Here is a 12951-nt window from a genome sequence, read left to right as displayed (position 1 = left end):
AATGAGGGTCCCTTAGGGGGCTGACGGCGCGGCCGTGGGGGCTTCATGCGTCACCTGCTCTGCTGGAGCTTCCTGAAGCGGGACTGACCAGTCAGTAAGAGCCCCCTCGTTCTACGTGACGCTTCTGGCGGCCAGCGGCTTCTCGTGCCAAAATCCCCCGTGGAATGGCATTACGCACATGAACACCCAGACACACCCACACCCAGGCACACCCACAGCCACCATTCTGGGTTTCTGAGAAGTATTTATCGTCTCGGTAAGAAACAAAGTTGTGAGACGAGGCGACACAAACCCTCGCCTGACGCTTAAGCGCTCCGGGCCAGCCGTCATTCGCCTTCACGGTCTCTTAAGCTTCAGCATCTTGGCTTAAAGATTTATTCCGAACGTGGAACCAGGACTTCCGAGCCAGAGCAGGTGCGGGAGTCGACCCTGCTTTTTCTCTAGGATCACCGAGCCCCTTGGGGTACCCAGGTGACGAGTCCGGGCCAGCCTCGGGCCTCCTCCTCCCCAGCCAGCCTCGGATCCTCCCCAGCCTGGGCCATTTCCTCCACCTTGAGCCCCATCCCCCACACCACAAAGCGTTGCCGATCTTTGGATCCAACGGTTTCTCCATGAGGCCGCCTCGTCCACCCCGAGCACACGGTTTCCTACCCAGTTCTCCCGCTTGTGGGCCCCCCCTCGGTCCCTCACGGCCCTGGTCCGAGCCCACAGAACGACCCTGAGAGACAACCACGGCCACGATGCCCTGCCTCAGCCTTCATAAGCCATTCCTCCTGGGACGTATTTCTAGATCTCTGCCCTTTTATACCATGCAAAGGAGCTCCCAGATCAGTGGTACAGCTCTGAACTATATTAATCTGGATAATCTTCAATCCTCTACTCTTGGGGTTTTTTCCAATTCAATACAGGATGTAGCCTTTAATTTTAAAGGGAAAACAAGCACATGAATTTGGAGATGAGTGACTCACTGGGTACATTTTCAGCAGGAGTTAATGTGTAATGCTTCTGGGGGCACTAAGTGCCACTTTTTAAAGTCAACACTTGTGAGTGCCTACTACAGAGCATAGTACAAATACCACTCACTCTCTAATTTCCAAGCACAATTTAATGAGAATAATCACATATGAACTTCAACATTTAGAAAAGAGTTAATTTCCAACCTCTTCTAGGTTCTTTCCTTGACTTCTTCACTCTTCTCAATAACTCTGATGTCTTAACTTTCCATTTTCACGTACTTGCTGTTCAACCTCCTCTTCTGCCCCTTCTGCCAGCTTATTACATCTGATTACTGTCACACCAGCCTGTAGAACTGATTTCTATTCCCATTTCTATCGGAACAGTTTTATTTCCTTCCACCTAATTTTGAATTCCTACTTTTCAGCCCCTATTTCCCCACTTTAAGTTTAGAATGATCTGAAATTTCAAGGCTTGCTTTTTTAGTCTTTTACAAATGGAGTACGGGGTTCACCTGCGCAAAATGAGGGGCAGGAAGGAACTTAAAGGCTAAGAGGATACATGGAGATGTCCTGAAGACGGACATCTCGTTTAGAAATTTATCTACAACAAACTTCTTTGTTTTAGATGGGAATGCTTCTCTGGGAGATGAGATGGGGAAGGGATGAAACGGGGAATTTAGGTGAAATCAGGCTCCAATAAAGATATATTTTCAGAGTTTACTAAAGCATTTGGCAGAACACCCTCGTGATCCTGGTTCATGGCACAGTCTCGTTTACAAATATTTGTGACTATTAGAAAAAATACCACATAGGAGTTTTTTTTGTTATATTTATCATTAGCAATTATGTTTGAGGTTAACCAAAAAGGGAAAATTTTTAAAAAATAACTTAAAAATCATGCAAGTATTATTATGGTATATTAGATTACAACATAAAGTATAGATATAGTCAGATATTTTTAAAACACATTTACAATAATATTATAGGCTTGTTAAAAATTGAGATCTTTTTTGTCAATAGGCTAACATCTGAATAGTGTTAAAAAAAAATTCTGTAGGTATATTTCCCTCAAAAGAATATGCTAATATATTTACAATATATAATAAAATTCAAAAATTTCTTCAAAAGTCAAAATAAAAACCAGAATCATCTTGAAGTATTTAAATACCAAAGACTTAAGAAGAAATGCAGAAATTTAACAGAGAAATTATTGCTAAGTCTCTTGATAACACATTTTATAAATCCAAAAACTGCAGCAGCTAAGTGAAAACTACCATTTAAAAGCTATTCTAAACTTAAAACTATATTAATATAAAAATTTTAAATTCCTCTCCATCCTACCAAAAAATCCCTGACAAACTAACTTTCCACATATATAGGTTGAAATATAATACACTCTTGCTTTTCTAGAGCTCTGGACCCTCGCTACTAGTTGATAAATTACTTGAGAATGTATGTTTTTACTTTCTCCTTGGGGTGAAAAAGGGTTGGGGAGTACAATATGGCAGATTTCACACCACTTCATCTACTTATTTGCATATACCAAAATTGTAACTGTGATCCACCTCCTTAAATACTGTGCCATATCTCTATTGGCTCCAGGCACAAATAGCTGAGTGACTGATTAACTGCAACATCATGACCTTAAAATGATTCCCCCATCTGCTTAGGCTCTTCCCTCGATCAGTCTATCAATTAACTCTTGTTCTCCCACTCTGCCTCTCTCCCAAAGACTGTTATATATAGCATCTCTTGATTCACAGGCCAGACAGTAGCTCTATCCCCCTGCTTCATTCACCCTTCTCCTATTTCTCCAAGTCTAATTAATAGACATTAGCTATAGCCTTCTTTGCTTTTGACTCCCCATCCACTCCTATTTTATGGCATCTTTAGTAGAAAGAAACTAAAATCTTAAGTGTAGCTGTAATGCTTGGAATTCTCCAAACCACTTCCATTTGGAGTGCTGTCTTTTCTTTTTTGTGAAAGACTCATCTTCATTCACAACTGTCATTTTGGAATGTGCATCCATATTCTGATCTCTATATTCCACTGCATTCCTGTAACTAATTACTGAGCCACCAAATACTATGATGAATGTTCTTTGAAAATATCATTATCAAATCCAGCAGATATTATTATCAAAGTTAGCAGATTTAAAAACTGAGTAATATGTAAATATATAAGGCACTTAAGATTGGTGTTTGGGGGAAGGCTGGGAGTAAGAAATAATAAAATTATGCTCTTGACCTTAAAGAGTTTCAAATCATGGTGAGGAGAAAAGCCTTGCTTTAAAAATAATTATGTAGGCTTCCTAGTTCAAAAGGCAATGCTAATAGAAGTAGGCTGTCCTCAAAAACCATCAACACAGTTAAAAATATATTAAGTATAAAATCATCACTTTTCCAGTCACAATTCTACCTATAGTTTTATCCAAACTATCTAAGAGAACCTGTTTTATTCTCATACAGTTACACTGTCTTCTATCAAATTGTTCTGGCTATTTTAGCAAGAAGTGTTTTAGAGAAATAGCTTTACACACACACTAATATATAGGTGATTCAACTAGATAATATTATAAATGTTTATATCACTTACCATTTAACATCAAAAGATTGTCAGTCCCTGGATGAGGATAGCTCAAGCGACCTTTAGAGAGAAGAAGAAATAAGGTGTAAAGGAAATAAAAGAATAGTGAATGTTTTAAAAATGTTTTTCTCTAGAATTAAAAAACCAATATTTAATGTGAAGTCTATGAGGTTGAATTTTTTTTCATCAGAGTTAAAGTTTTAAAATAACTCAAATCATAAGATCCCAACGTGCTTTAGAAGCAACAGCAACCAAATAAAGCCACTCCTGTTTCCTGAAATTCAGAAACAGTGCCAATACTTTCATCTTTTCTTGTCAAAGAGGTCCATGTTTTATTCAATCTGTTTCCTAAGCAGCTTGGAAATGTTGAATACTGGAATTACTTTTTCAAAAAGTTAAAAAAAAAAAAATTAACAATGGGATAAAATATGCTTACAATATAAAATATGCTTAAATGAATCAAAAACCAACTAGAACATTTAAAAGTAGTAAGTAAATGAAAAAAATTGAACTGTGCTATGGGGTTCCACTGACTAATTACAATTATAGGTCAATTAATATCTATAGTAAGAATATGCAAAAAATGGTACTGAAAAATTAATTTTATCTCTCAAATGATGTAGGAACATAGAACATTTCTGAAACAAGTCAATGTAAATTAAAGCTGACTTACATAATAAAACAAATATTTTCTCAATCTTTCTTGAATAGTTCTCAAATTATAATTATTTTTTCTCGTAATTACCCAGCATTTGCTTGCTGAGATGGAGGAAGGAAAAAACATCTGTAAGCCTCAACTTATATGTCAAACTGGCCAGTAATTCAAAGACAAAAGAAATTAAACTCAAGTCTCTTGCAATTTCAGATCTATCTAGGAAATTGCTAAAATGTAAAATCTATTATGTATCCTAGCAACTACTTTAGGAATAGTATTTTATGATCAAGAGGATATAACATTTAGTTATGTTACTCTTAACTACATAATCTTTAAAATGGTTGTGATAAAGGGAGTGTTAAAGTGTATACAAAGCATATCAGTACTACTGAGTGGTCTGGGGAGATTTAAATTATCTTACGATGCACACCTAAACTAGTAAAGGACATTTGGATATGGATGTGGAATGAAGAACCTGATCATATATCCAAAAGAAAAGAGTAAAAAACAAAACAAAAAAAAAATCTCATTAAGGTCACTTTTATTTGGTTATAATCATTTATTTTAAATCAAGAGATTTAAATCAGAGCAAAATATCTCTTTAAGCTTTTCAAATTAAGAGCACAGAACATCCTTTGAAGGAACTACTGATTCATCCCAGCAGGATTCAGTCTATGCCCAATAGTTGACCTCTTGATTCAAAACATTTTCCTTATGTTTATAAGGTATAAATAAAAAACAGGCAAATTCATAGTGACAGCAACTTAGTTTTCCATTTTGCCAGTCTGAGGTGTGATGGCTCTCTTCAAAATGTGAAACAAGAAAAAATAAAACAAAAAACGAGAGTGCTGAAAAGATGTCTGTACCCATCAGCTCTCGCTTACTATTAACTTGTTTCTCCTAGGGTCAAGTAGTTCCTTCTGTTTCCCACTATCAGAAATCCCTAGTACCCACTTGATGTCTGATAAATATTTGATAATGTTCATTTTGGCTGGAGGAGGTAAGTGAAGGAAAGAAAAGAAGGAAATCACTTTTCTTGCCTTTTCATCCCTAAAGTAAACACTTCATAGGACTTCATTATTTTGATCAAAATGCTACAGCTCAAGTGAATATATGCCTATTTGCACTGCAAGTGGCCAGAATGGCACTGCTGCAATAAGTAAATTATAAAGCCATTTAACAGAAGTTCCCCCATTATAAGGGAGGGAATGTGAATGTATTATAAAGTATATTCACCTGAAATTCGTGACCTGGGTGTTTCAGGCACCTGAAAAAAGGATCAACTAAATGATGACTAAGATTCCTCAGCTCTAAAATCCTAGGATTTGTTCCATTTTGAAATAAAGAGAATAAAATTCTTGACTTTAGGAGAACTAATTTGGCTGCTTGTTAGTTTTATGACTACATCATGAGCATAAAACCCTTACAAAGAACAAAACATTGAGCAGTAATAATTTGTCATTTTCATTGCCAAAACCAGATAAATCAGTTGATCCTAAATGATTCTTCACATTTTGTGAAAGTCAGATTCTTTTTGCAAATAAGTATTTTTCTCTATATAGGTCTAAATACTATTAAATACCAGAACATACATCCATAGTCTACATATGTGGCAAAATACACTCCAAAAGCAAATAAGCAAATAATAGCTTTTCTTATCCATTATTGCCAGTAAATAATTGGCAAATTTTGCTTATAGATTTGTTTTAAATTTCTTTTTTCTTTTCTTTCCTTGAAAAAAAAGGTGGTATGTTGTTTCATCCAACTCATTGCCAGGCATGCAACCATCAAAAACTAAGAAACAAAGTCAAATGAACATTTCCAAAAGGTTTTTTCTAATTCGTATAGGTATGCCTGCCAGGTAGCAAAAACTTATTGAGAGCTCACAAAAGTATCTGTAACTCAAGAACTTCTGAATTCATGAATCAAGGTGTTTGTTTTTTCACTTTCCCACTTTTGATGACCATTGCACACCCACAGAAGGCTACCTATCTTTGTGGTAGCTCCTCCTCCAAACCAATTACCACCAAGGGAGAGAAAGTAATACAAAAATAATAAATAATGATAGGAAATGTTTTTATTAATTCTATCTACTGTGAAAATACTGTAACTTACTATTAAAATTGCTTTTAATTTGCCATGTTTACAACAATTTTTAGAAGAATCCCAAAATCTTAGTCCTGGAAGAGATCCAGTACAATCTAACGGCTCCTTTCCATATTGGCAGATGCCCTTTTAGCCAGTTAGAACACCTGCTCATGTTCATTATGTCTCTTGCTGAATCAGTTACTCTACTGGGGGGATCACATCAGTCTACAGGCGAATGTAATGTTAAATGGCTAGGATCCACGCCAGTCTGAAGATGATTTATTCGGGGAGGGGGAAACAAAAATCACTCAACACTCATCGCATGCTACCATATTTTGTGTCAGGCGTGCGGGATACAACAAAAGTGGCGGTCGTTGTCTTTAAGAAGCTTCCACTCTACTGTGGGGAGTCACACTCAGGGGTGTGACACTGGAGTGAAGGGGGCAGAGCAGTTGGGAGGCTGTGATGGGGAGCAGGGTTTGAAGCGAGGTTAAAGTTGCAAGAGGCAGAGGGAGATCAAGTGTCCTATAAGGAAAAAAATATATTTCCTAACAAAGTGACCGTTCTCACAGTAATGAGCCTTTACTTTGGTTCTTTCCAGATTTCAGGAACCAAAAAATGCCCAGGAAAAACAGAACTCTAAATCCTACTATTAGGCTGAATTGATTCCCCCACCCCACCCCACCCAAACAAAGTGAGCACAAGTTCCAAAAACGGTCCTCAAAAGCAGCTTATTAACAGTAGCCGCCTCCACCTCCATCCCTCATGAGCCGTGACAAGTAGAGCTCTTCAGTTGAACAGAACCCGGGGAACGTGTCCAATGACCACAGTGGTCTAAGACTCCAGAGAAAGCGGCACCGAACGCAGACCGAAGCGCACTTTCACATTCTGTCAGGGCCCAGTCTTCTTGTACCAAACAATTCTTATGGAATTGGAATTTACCAAACCTTGATCTGATTGCTTGCTATCTCAGGGAAAGGGGAGGGGAGGGAAGGGCAGAAATAAAAATGTTTATAAGATAAAAAAGGAGAAGAGTTCTCACAACACCCAGCTACACTTGTGATAAGGAACCTGTGTCACGAGGAACTTGTGTCAGAATTAAGACTAATCCCTACATAAATCCTGTGAAATAGGACTCACAAATATAGTCTTCATCCCTCTAAAACCATTTAAGGAAACAGTGTTTCCTCAAGTCAAAATAGCGAACCTTTCTTCCTTATGATACTGTATCAACACTCTCTTCCAAAGCTCAAGAACTTGGGCGGACTCTTCTCATCCGGGATCACATTCCCTTTTCCGCTCAGCCTCCCCAGAGCCGAGATCAGCTCAGAGGCCACGTGGTGGTGGTGGGGGAAGGAGGGGCTCACTTTTGACCTTGTATGACCCCGTTTTCTAATCCTGATGGTGACCCCCCTCAAGGCCAAGAGCAACCACACCATACACCAAGATAGCAAATACCCCAAGTTCTCCAAAGTGCTCTTTCTCCTGGCTTCACATGGAATAAAAACAAAATTCTACTTTCCTTTTAAGAAAATTCAACCTTAGTACCCAACCCATGGATGGTTATGTTCCACCTATTTATTTACAAATAGGTTTTTAAGTTCCATTTCCAATTAACACCAGAAATCACAAGAAAAAATGCTGGACCCAGCTTCCTAATTGTGAACCGCTCTCCCCTCTCCTCCAACTTCAGTCCTACTCAGTCAGACATCACAGTGGGGTGGCCCCTGGCTCGTTCGAAGGCTCTGACCTCCTCACAGCAAAAAAGACTCCAAGATGGCGAAGGTTTTTGCCCCGTGGCTGGTGCCGGAGGATCGAGCGCTCGGAAGAGCTTCAGAGGGATCCGAACAACCGCCTTCATGCTCTTTGTCCACTCTGGACATTCTAAAGACCATCTGAAGTTACAATTTGCATCCACAGAAGGAAATGGAACCGAATAAGCCTTCACTAAGTGCCTGCTGTGTGCCAGCCACGGTGTTCAATTCCCGCCTTGGCCCTTGAGCATGATGCATCACCCCAGTGATGTCCTGTCTCTCCCAAATAGAACTTGCTCTGCGCCTCTTTATCTGCCTCTTTATCTGCACCTTGTCTTTCCCCTAAAAATGGTGAGGGGCTTGAGGGTGGGACCACCTTTTGCCTCCTTTTGTACCCCCCAGTGACAAACGGATGAGATTATCTCAACTTTACAGTTAATGAACCTGAAGGTCGCTCCAGACCACCACTCTATATACTCTGCCGCCTTACTGCCTCCAACCAAATCGAGGGGGAGAGGGGGAGATTAAGTTATATACATTATTTCAGTTACATTTCATAATAACTGTCCAATAATTTCCACTTTGCAGATGAAGAAACTAAAGTAAAAATTTAAGGGACTTTTCTGAGATTACAGTAATGATAAATCTTAAGCCACAACCTATGTCCAATACTTTTTCTCTACAGCACTTACATGCTTTTAGAACACAAAAATATTAGTGAAAAAGAATGTGTTCTCTTCCAATTACTCAGCTAAGCATTTATTATTACAGCAAAATATGGTGGGTGATTCACAGAATCAATTTTTTTGAAAGAAATCAAAAGGGAAATGTTAATTAATTTTGACTTAGAATTAAAAAAAGAAATTTCAATAAAAATTTAGTGGTAACAGGACACTCTTTTAAAAATGTGTTTTTAAGAATGATCAATTTTGCTATGTGGCTACATGAATGCTACATATTCTTTTTGAATGAAGTTTTTTATAGATGATCTAAGATTGTCCTTAAAATTCCAATGACTTTTTTGGGGGAGAATGGCAATAATGCATAAAGAGAGGTGAGATGTGGTTGCTTTTCATTTTAAATTTCCTAATTTTCTAAATGTTTTAAGAGGGAAGATTTCCTATCTGATAATTTCAGTAATTAATATGATGGGAGAATTCTGCAGTCAGTGCTGTATAAAGAAATTTAGTAACTAATCTAGCCTGTCCTTTTTATTTTAGCTCTAATTAACAAAGCTGGACTTGAAAATTATTTAAAATTGAATTTTATAAAATCCTAATTGAGATTTATTTTGTCAAATGTCCAAACTGCCAAATGAGACATTCATTCTACTAAAAATAAATGAGATAAGGCTTTTAAAGTATTTTTTAAACATTTAGGTGAGTAATTAAAAGTATTTTGTAAAACTATTTCTTCTACTTAAGATCATATTTCCTTAACTGTCTCCAAACTGTGGATGTTCCTATGAACAATAAAAAACTTTTATGTTCTTCAAATTTTATCTCAAGATATGCTAAAGTTTTAGCTGGACTTGAGAATATGTACACTAGGTACACAAATACTTAATCAATAAGGAATATATTGATGGGAGAGGGCAGAGTTAAAGAAGAGCACAAAAGTGAAAGGGGAGGATAGCTGACCAGACTCAGGTTCTTTTAAAATTAAGAATGGTAAACATATTTTTTGCCAGGTAGATGGGATGGTTCTCTGGGAAGAAGAATAGGGAAGAACAAGGTAAAACTTAAGCAACATAAAAATAAATAATAAAAACAAACTAAAGTAAATATCAAAGTTTTTAAAAGAATGGTAAGTATAAATTTTATTCAAAAGGGATAAACAATATAATTTTGTCAACTTTAAGTAACGTCCATTCCATTCAAGAGAGATAGGACAAAAAGGGAAAAGAGGAAATAAAGCAGAGGCAAAACCACTGAAGCTTTCGAAATGTTTACCCAGGACAAAATTACTTCTTTTGAAAAAAAAAATTTCTTTTTTTTAAAATATAAGGAATACATAAAATATTTCTAATAAGAAGCATTTATGTCTTACTTAGAATCTGGAAGCATATTCTTGAAATCTTTTCTTCATTTTCATAGACAAACCCTATTTCCAATGCAAGAAAGTAAGGAATATTGTATCTCTTTTTCAAGAAAATAGTTTCACAAGTAATGACATCTTCATCTTGGCACTTTAAAAAATTGCCAAAAAGAACTTTTCAAGTTTTGTTTTGCTTTCTCTACCTTGGGTATAATAGAGAGAAGTCTATCTTGGTCTTAAAAGTGAAGGCTAAATGGTATTAAGCTGGGAGCTGAAACTGGGCCAAACGTTCTTCATGCATAGTTAGCAAATTTAGATGGCAAACAGAGCAGCCTCAAAGCAGATATAACTAGAAGCCCACATACAGTGAGTGAAACTTAAATGGCAGACTGCCTGCAATTCATTGCAAAAATTCAAACTGTTTTAAGAATCATTAAGTAGGAGGACTAATTCTCCTAATATACTGTAATGGAGTCAAGTATTCCCTGGCCCAAAGATTTTTAACCTCAAAACTCTGAACTTATTTTTAAAAATATTTTGCTAACTAATAGTATTTAGATAGAATTCATTTCCTTTGAAATTCTGTGTGTACTTTTTATCTTTAAAAATCTTGTCATTCTGAGAAGGGACTCTACTACCCAAAGGACTCATGGCACAAAAAAGGGTAAGAATGGTTGGGTCAGATGATGAGAGACTGGCAAGAACAACTCTCTTCGGGGGCTGATTTACTAACAAATCCATCCTCTTATTCCCCTTCAAAGAACAATACTTCTACTCCTCTGTGGCTTTTAAAGACCCCTCCTTTTTTTTACTTCCATTCCCTTACTTGTCCAATAAAAGACTGGAAAAAAATCCAAATGCTTTGTAACAGGAAGATATGTTCTCCTTTATTCTTTTGAAAGGTTGGAATAAAAGGGTTTTTTTTTTTACTTGCCCAATATTGACACTTATCAATTATAATGTTTACTACTGCACCAGAAATTCCAAGAGCTTTCTTTTGTACAGATGCTAAAAAGATAAATTCTTCTCAAACAATGCTCTGGCCATTGATTTCTATTTATTATAATCACAGCCTGCCCTGAACAAGTGCAAGTTAAAAACAACAACGAAAATCTGATCTACTTAGCACCATGAAGACATGTGGTCACTAAGATAATTCTGTCCCATTAAAAAATAAAAGTTATCAAAATGAAGGGAATTAACACTGGCACGGGTCTGGGTAAAACCACTTATCTCCTGAAACTGCTTACAGTAAAATAATCAAAATGGCAAAGAACCTCTTTGCAACCAAAAATAAGAAAGAAATATGGAAAATAGGTAGACAATCTGGTCTGTCCAAGACTGGAATGAGACCATATTGATCTCTAGCGTGAATCCTTTGATAAATATAGAGTTTTTTTAATAACCTTGTCTGGACTTGTAGTGTGACAACCACTTTTAGCTCATGTTCATATAATGTTATGAGGTTTAGTGTATAGTGCATGCTCCCATTTTTAGAAATAAGGAAGCACACTCAGACAGGATCAATGCCAGAACTAGGAGCTCAAGTTTCTACTCAAGTTTCGGGCTCCTAAGTACATGCATCACAGAACAGAGACTATGGGTCTAGAGACTGCAGGCTGGTATCACATCCTCTATTCGCTTACAAATTTTGGTGAGAATTATTTGGGGGAGGAAGTGATGGGAAAGGAACAAAAAGACAAATAAGGACAAGGAAACATCTAACTATGACATGTCAGGAGAGAGAAATTAAGATGACTGAGAGGAAAATCTGGTAGATCACAGAAGTCCTGAATGTGCTCATATCCTAACGTCTTCAAGGCTCAATTCTAGAAAAGTAACCATTGCCACAAACACCGGTTTTAAGTCTCCAGAACATGCACACGATGACCTCTCAAGAACAGGATTTTCCCCAAATGATGAAAACCCAATTAAAATTCCTAATGAGTATCAAAGCTGATCTAGAGGCAACAAGCCCAGAGAGCTGACCATTCTCTAAAACCTTAGTTGGAACAGCTGCTGTTTCGGATCTTTAATGAGAGTTTTTCACTGGAACTTTCCTATAGCAATGAAATCCCAGGTCCAGTCCTGCTCTCAATGCCTCCCCACCCCACTCACCAGCCAGAGATGCTGGAGTTTAGGGTTCTTATCCAGGTTGCATAAAGGCTCAGAAGCTTTAAGAGAAACCTTTAAAAAAATCAGTTTTGATGAAATTGTAAAGTTTCATCATCAGATTTTTGTTAAATAGCTTCTGAACTAGTTAATGCTTCTGTTCTTATAAAGAACAGTCTTACAGACTAGACTAACAGTCATAGTTCACGACAACTTACCTTTAAGAGGATCATGCTCTGCTCTCATGATATCAATGAGGGAGTTTTCCAATGAGTGCATGTTCAAACTGTCATACATTCGACTTCGATCCTACAAGAGAAAAAAACCCACAGTGCTTGTATAAGACTTGATTTGACAAATATTCATTAAGCAAGTTTACTTTTTCAAGAAAACTTATTTTCAATCATATCACATTCATAGAAGGTGGTTGGTTAAACTGGTTTTAAATTTTAAAATCTCATTTTACTTAAAATTACACATTATATACACATAGTTCTAATACTTGCACAGGAAAATATCTTAGTATTGTTGCTGCCAAATTCTCAATGACATCAGTGATTTGAATTTCACTGAATTTATTACTATATGAAACTTTTCTTCCAGCTACTTAATCTGTACTGCTACCAGTCTCAAGTATTTTTTTGGTTAATAGAAATAATGAAAATACATTCATCTATTCATTTTTTAACTCTAGAAAAATGTTTCTGAAACACAGATCACTGACACTCAAAAAAAAAAAAAAAAAAAAAAACCCAACCCAAAA

The 12951-nt window shown here is 36.9% G+C and overlaps 1 protein-coding gene across 4 annotated transcripts in view; it reads right to left on the bottom strand.

Annotated features, from left to right (window-relative positions):
- The window catches only part of CPEB2 (cytoplasmic polyadenylation element binding protein 2), a 64221-nt gene that overhangs the window by 37532 nt on the left and 13738 nt on the right, over positions 1–12951 (bottom strand). For all 4 annotated transcript variants that reach the window (XM_051967229.1, XM_051967230.1, XM_051967227.1 and 1 more), the window contains 2 exons: positions 12407–12497; positions 3552–3602 (listed from right to left, as the gene is read on the bottom strand). In XM_051967229.1, the coding sequence (XP_051823189.1) occupies positions 3552–3602; positions 12407–12497 (142 nt within the window). The remainder of the gene's footprint in view (positions 1–3551; positions 3603–12406; positions 12498–12951) is intronic.

This window comes from Antechinus flavipes, chromosome 6 (assembly GCF_016432865.1).
Source record: "Antechinus flavipes isolate AdamAnt ecotype Samford, QLD, Australia chromosome 6, AdamAnt_v2, whole genome shotgun sequence".
In the NCBI taxonomy this organism is placed as follows: domain Eukaryota; kingdom Metazoa; phylum Chordata; class Mammalia; order Dasyuromorphia; family Dasyuridae; genus Antechinus; species Antechinus flavipes.
Note: the sequence above shows the minus strand (reverse complement) of the source record. Positions and strands in the feature narration are given on the sequence as shown.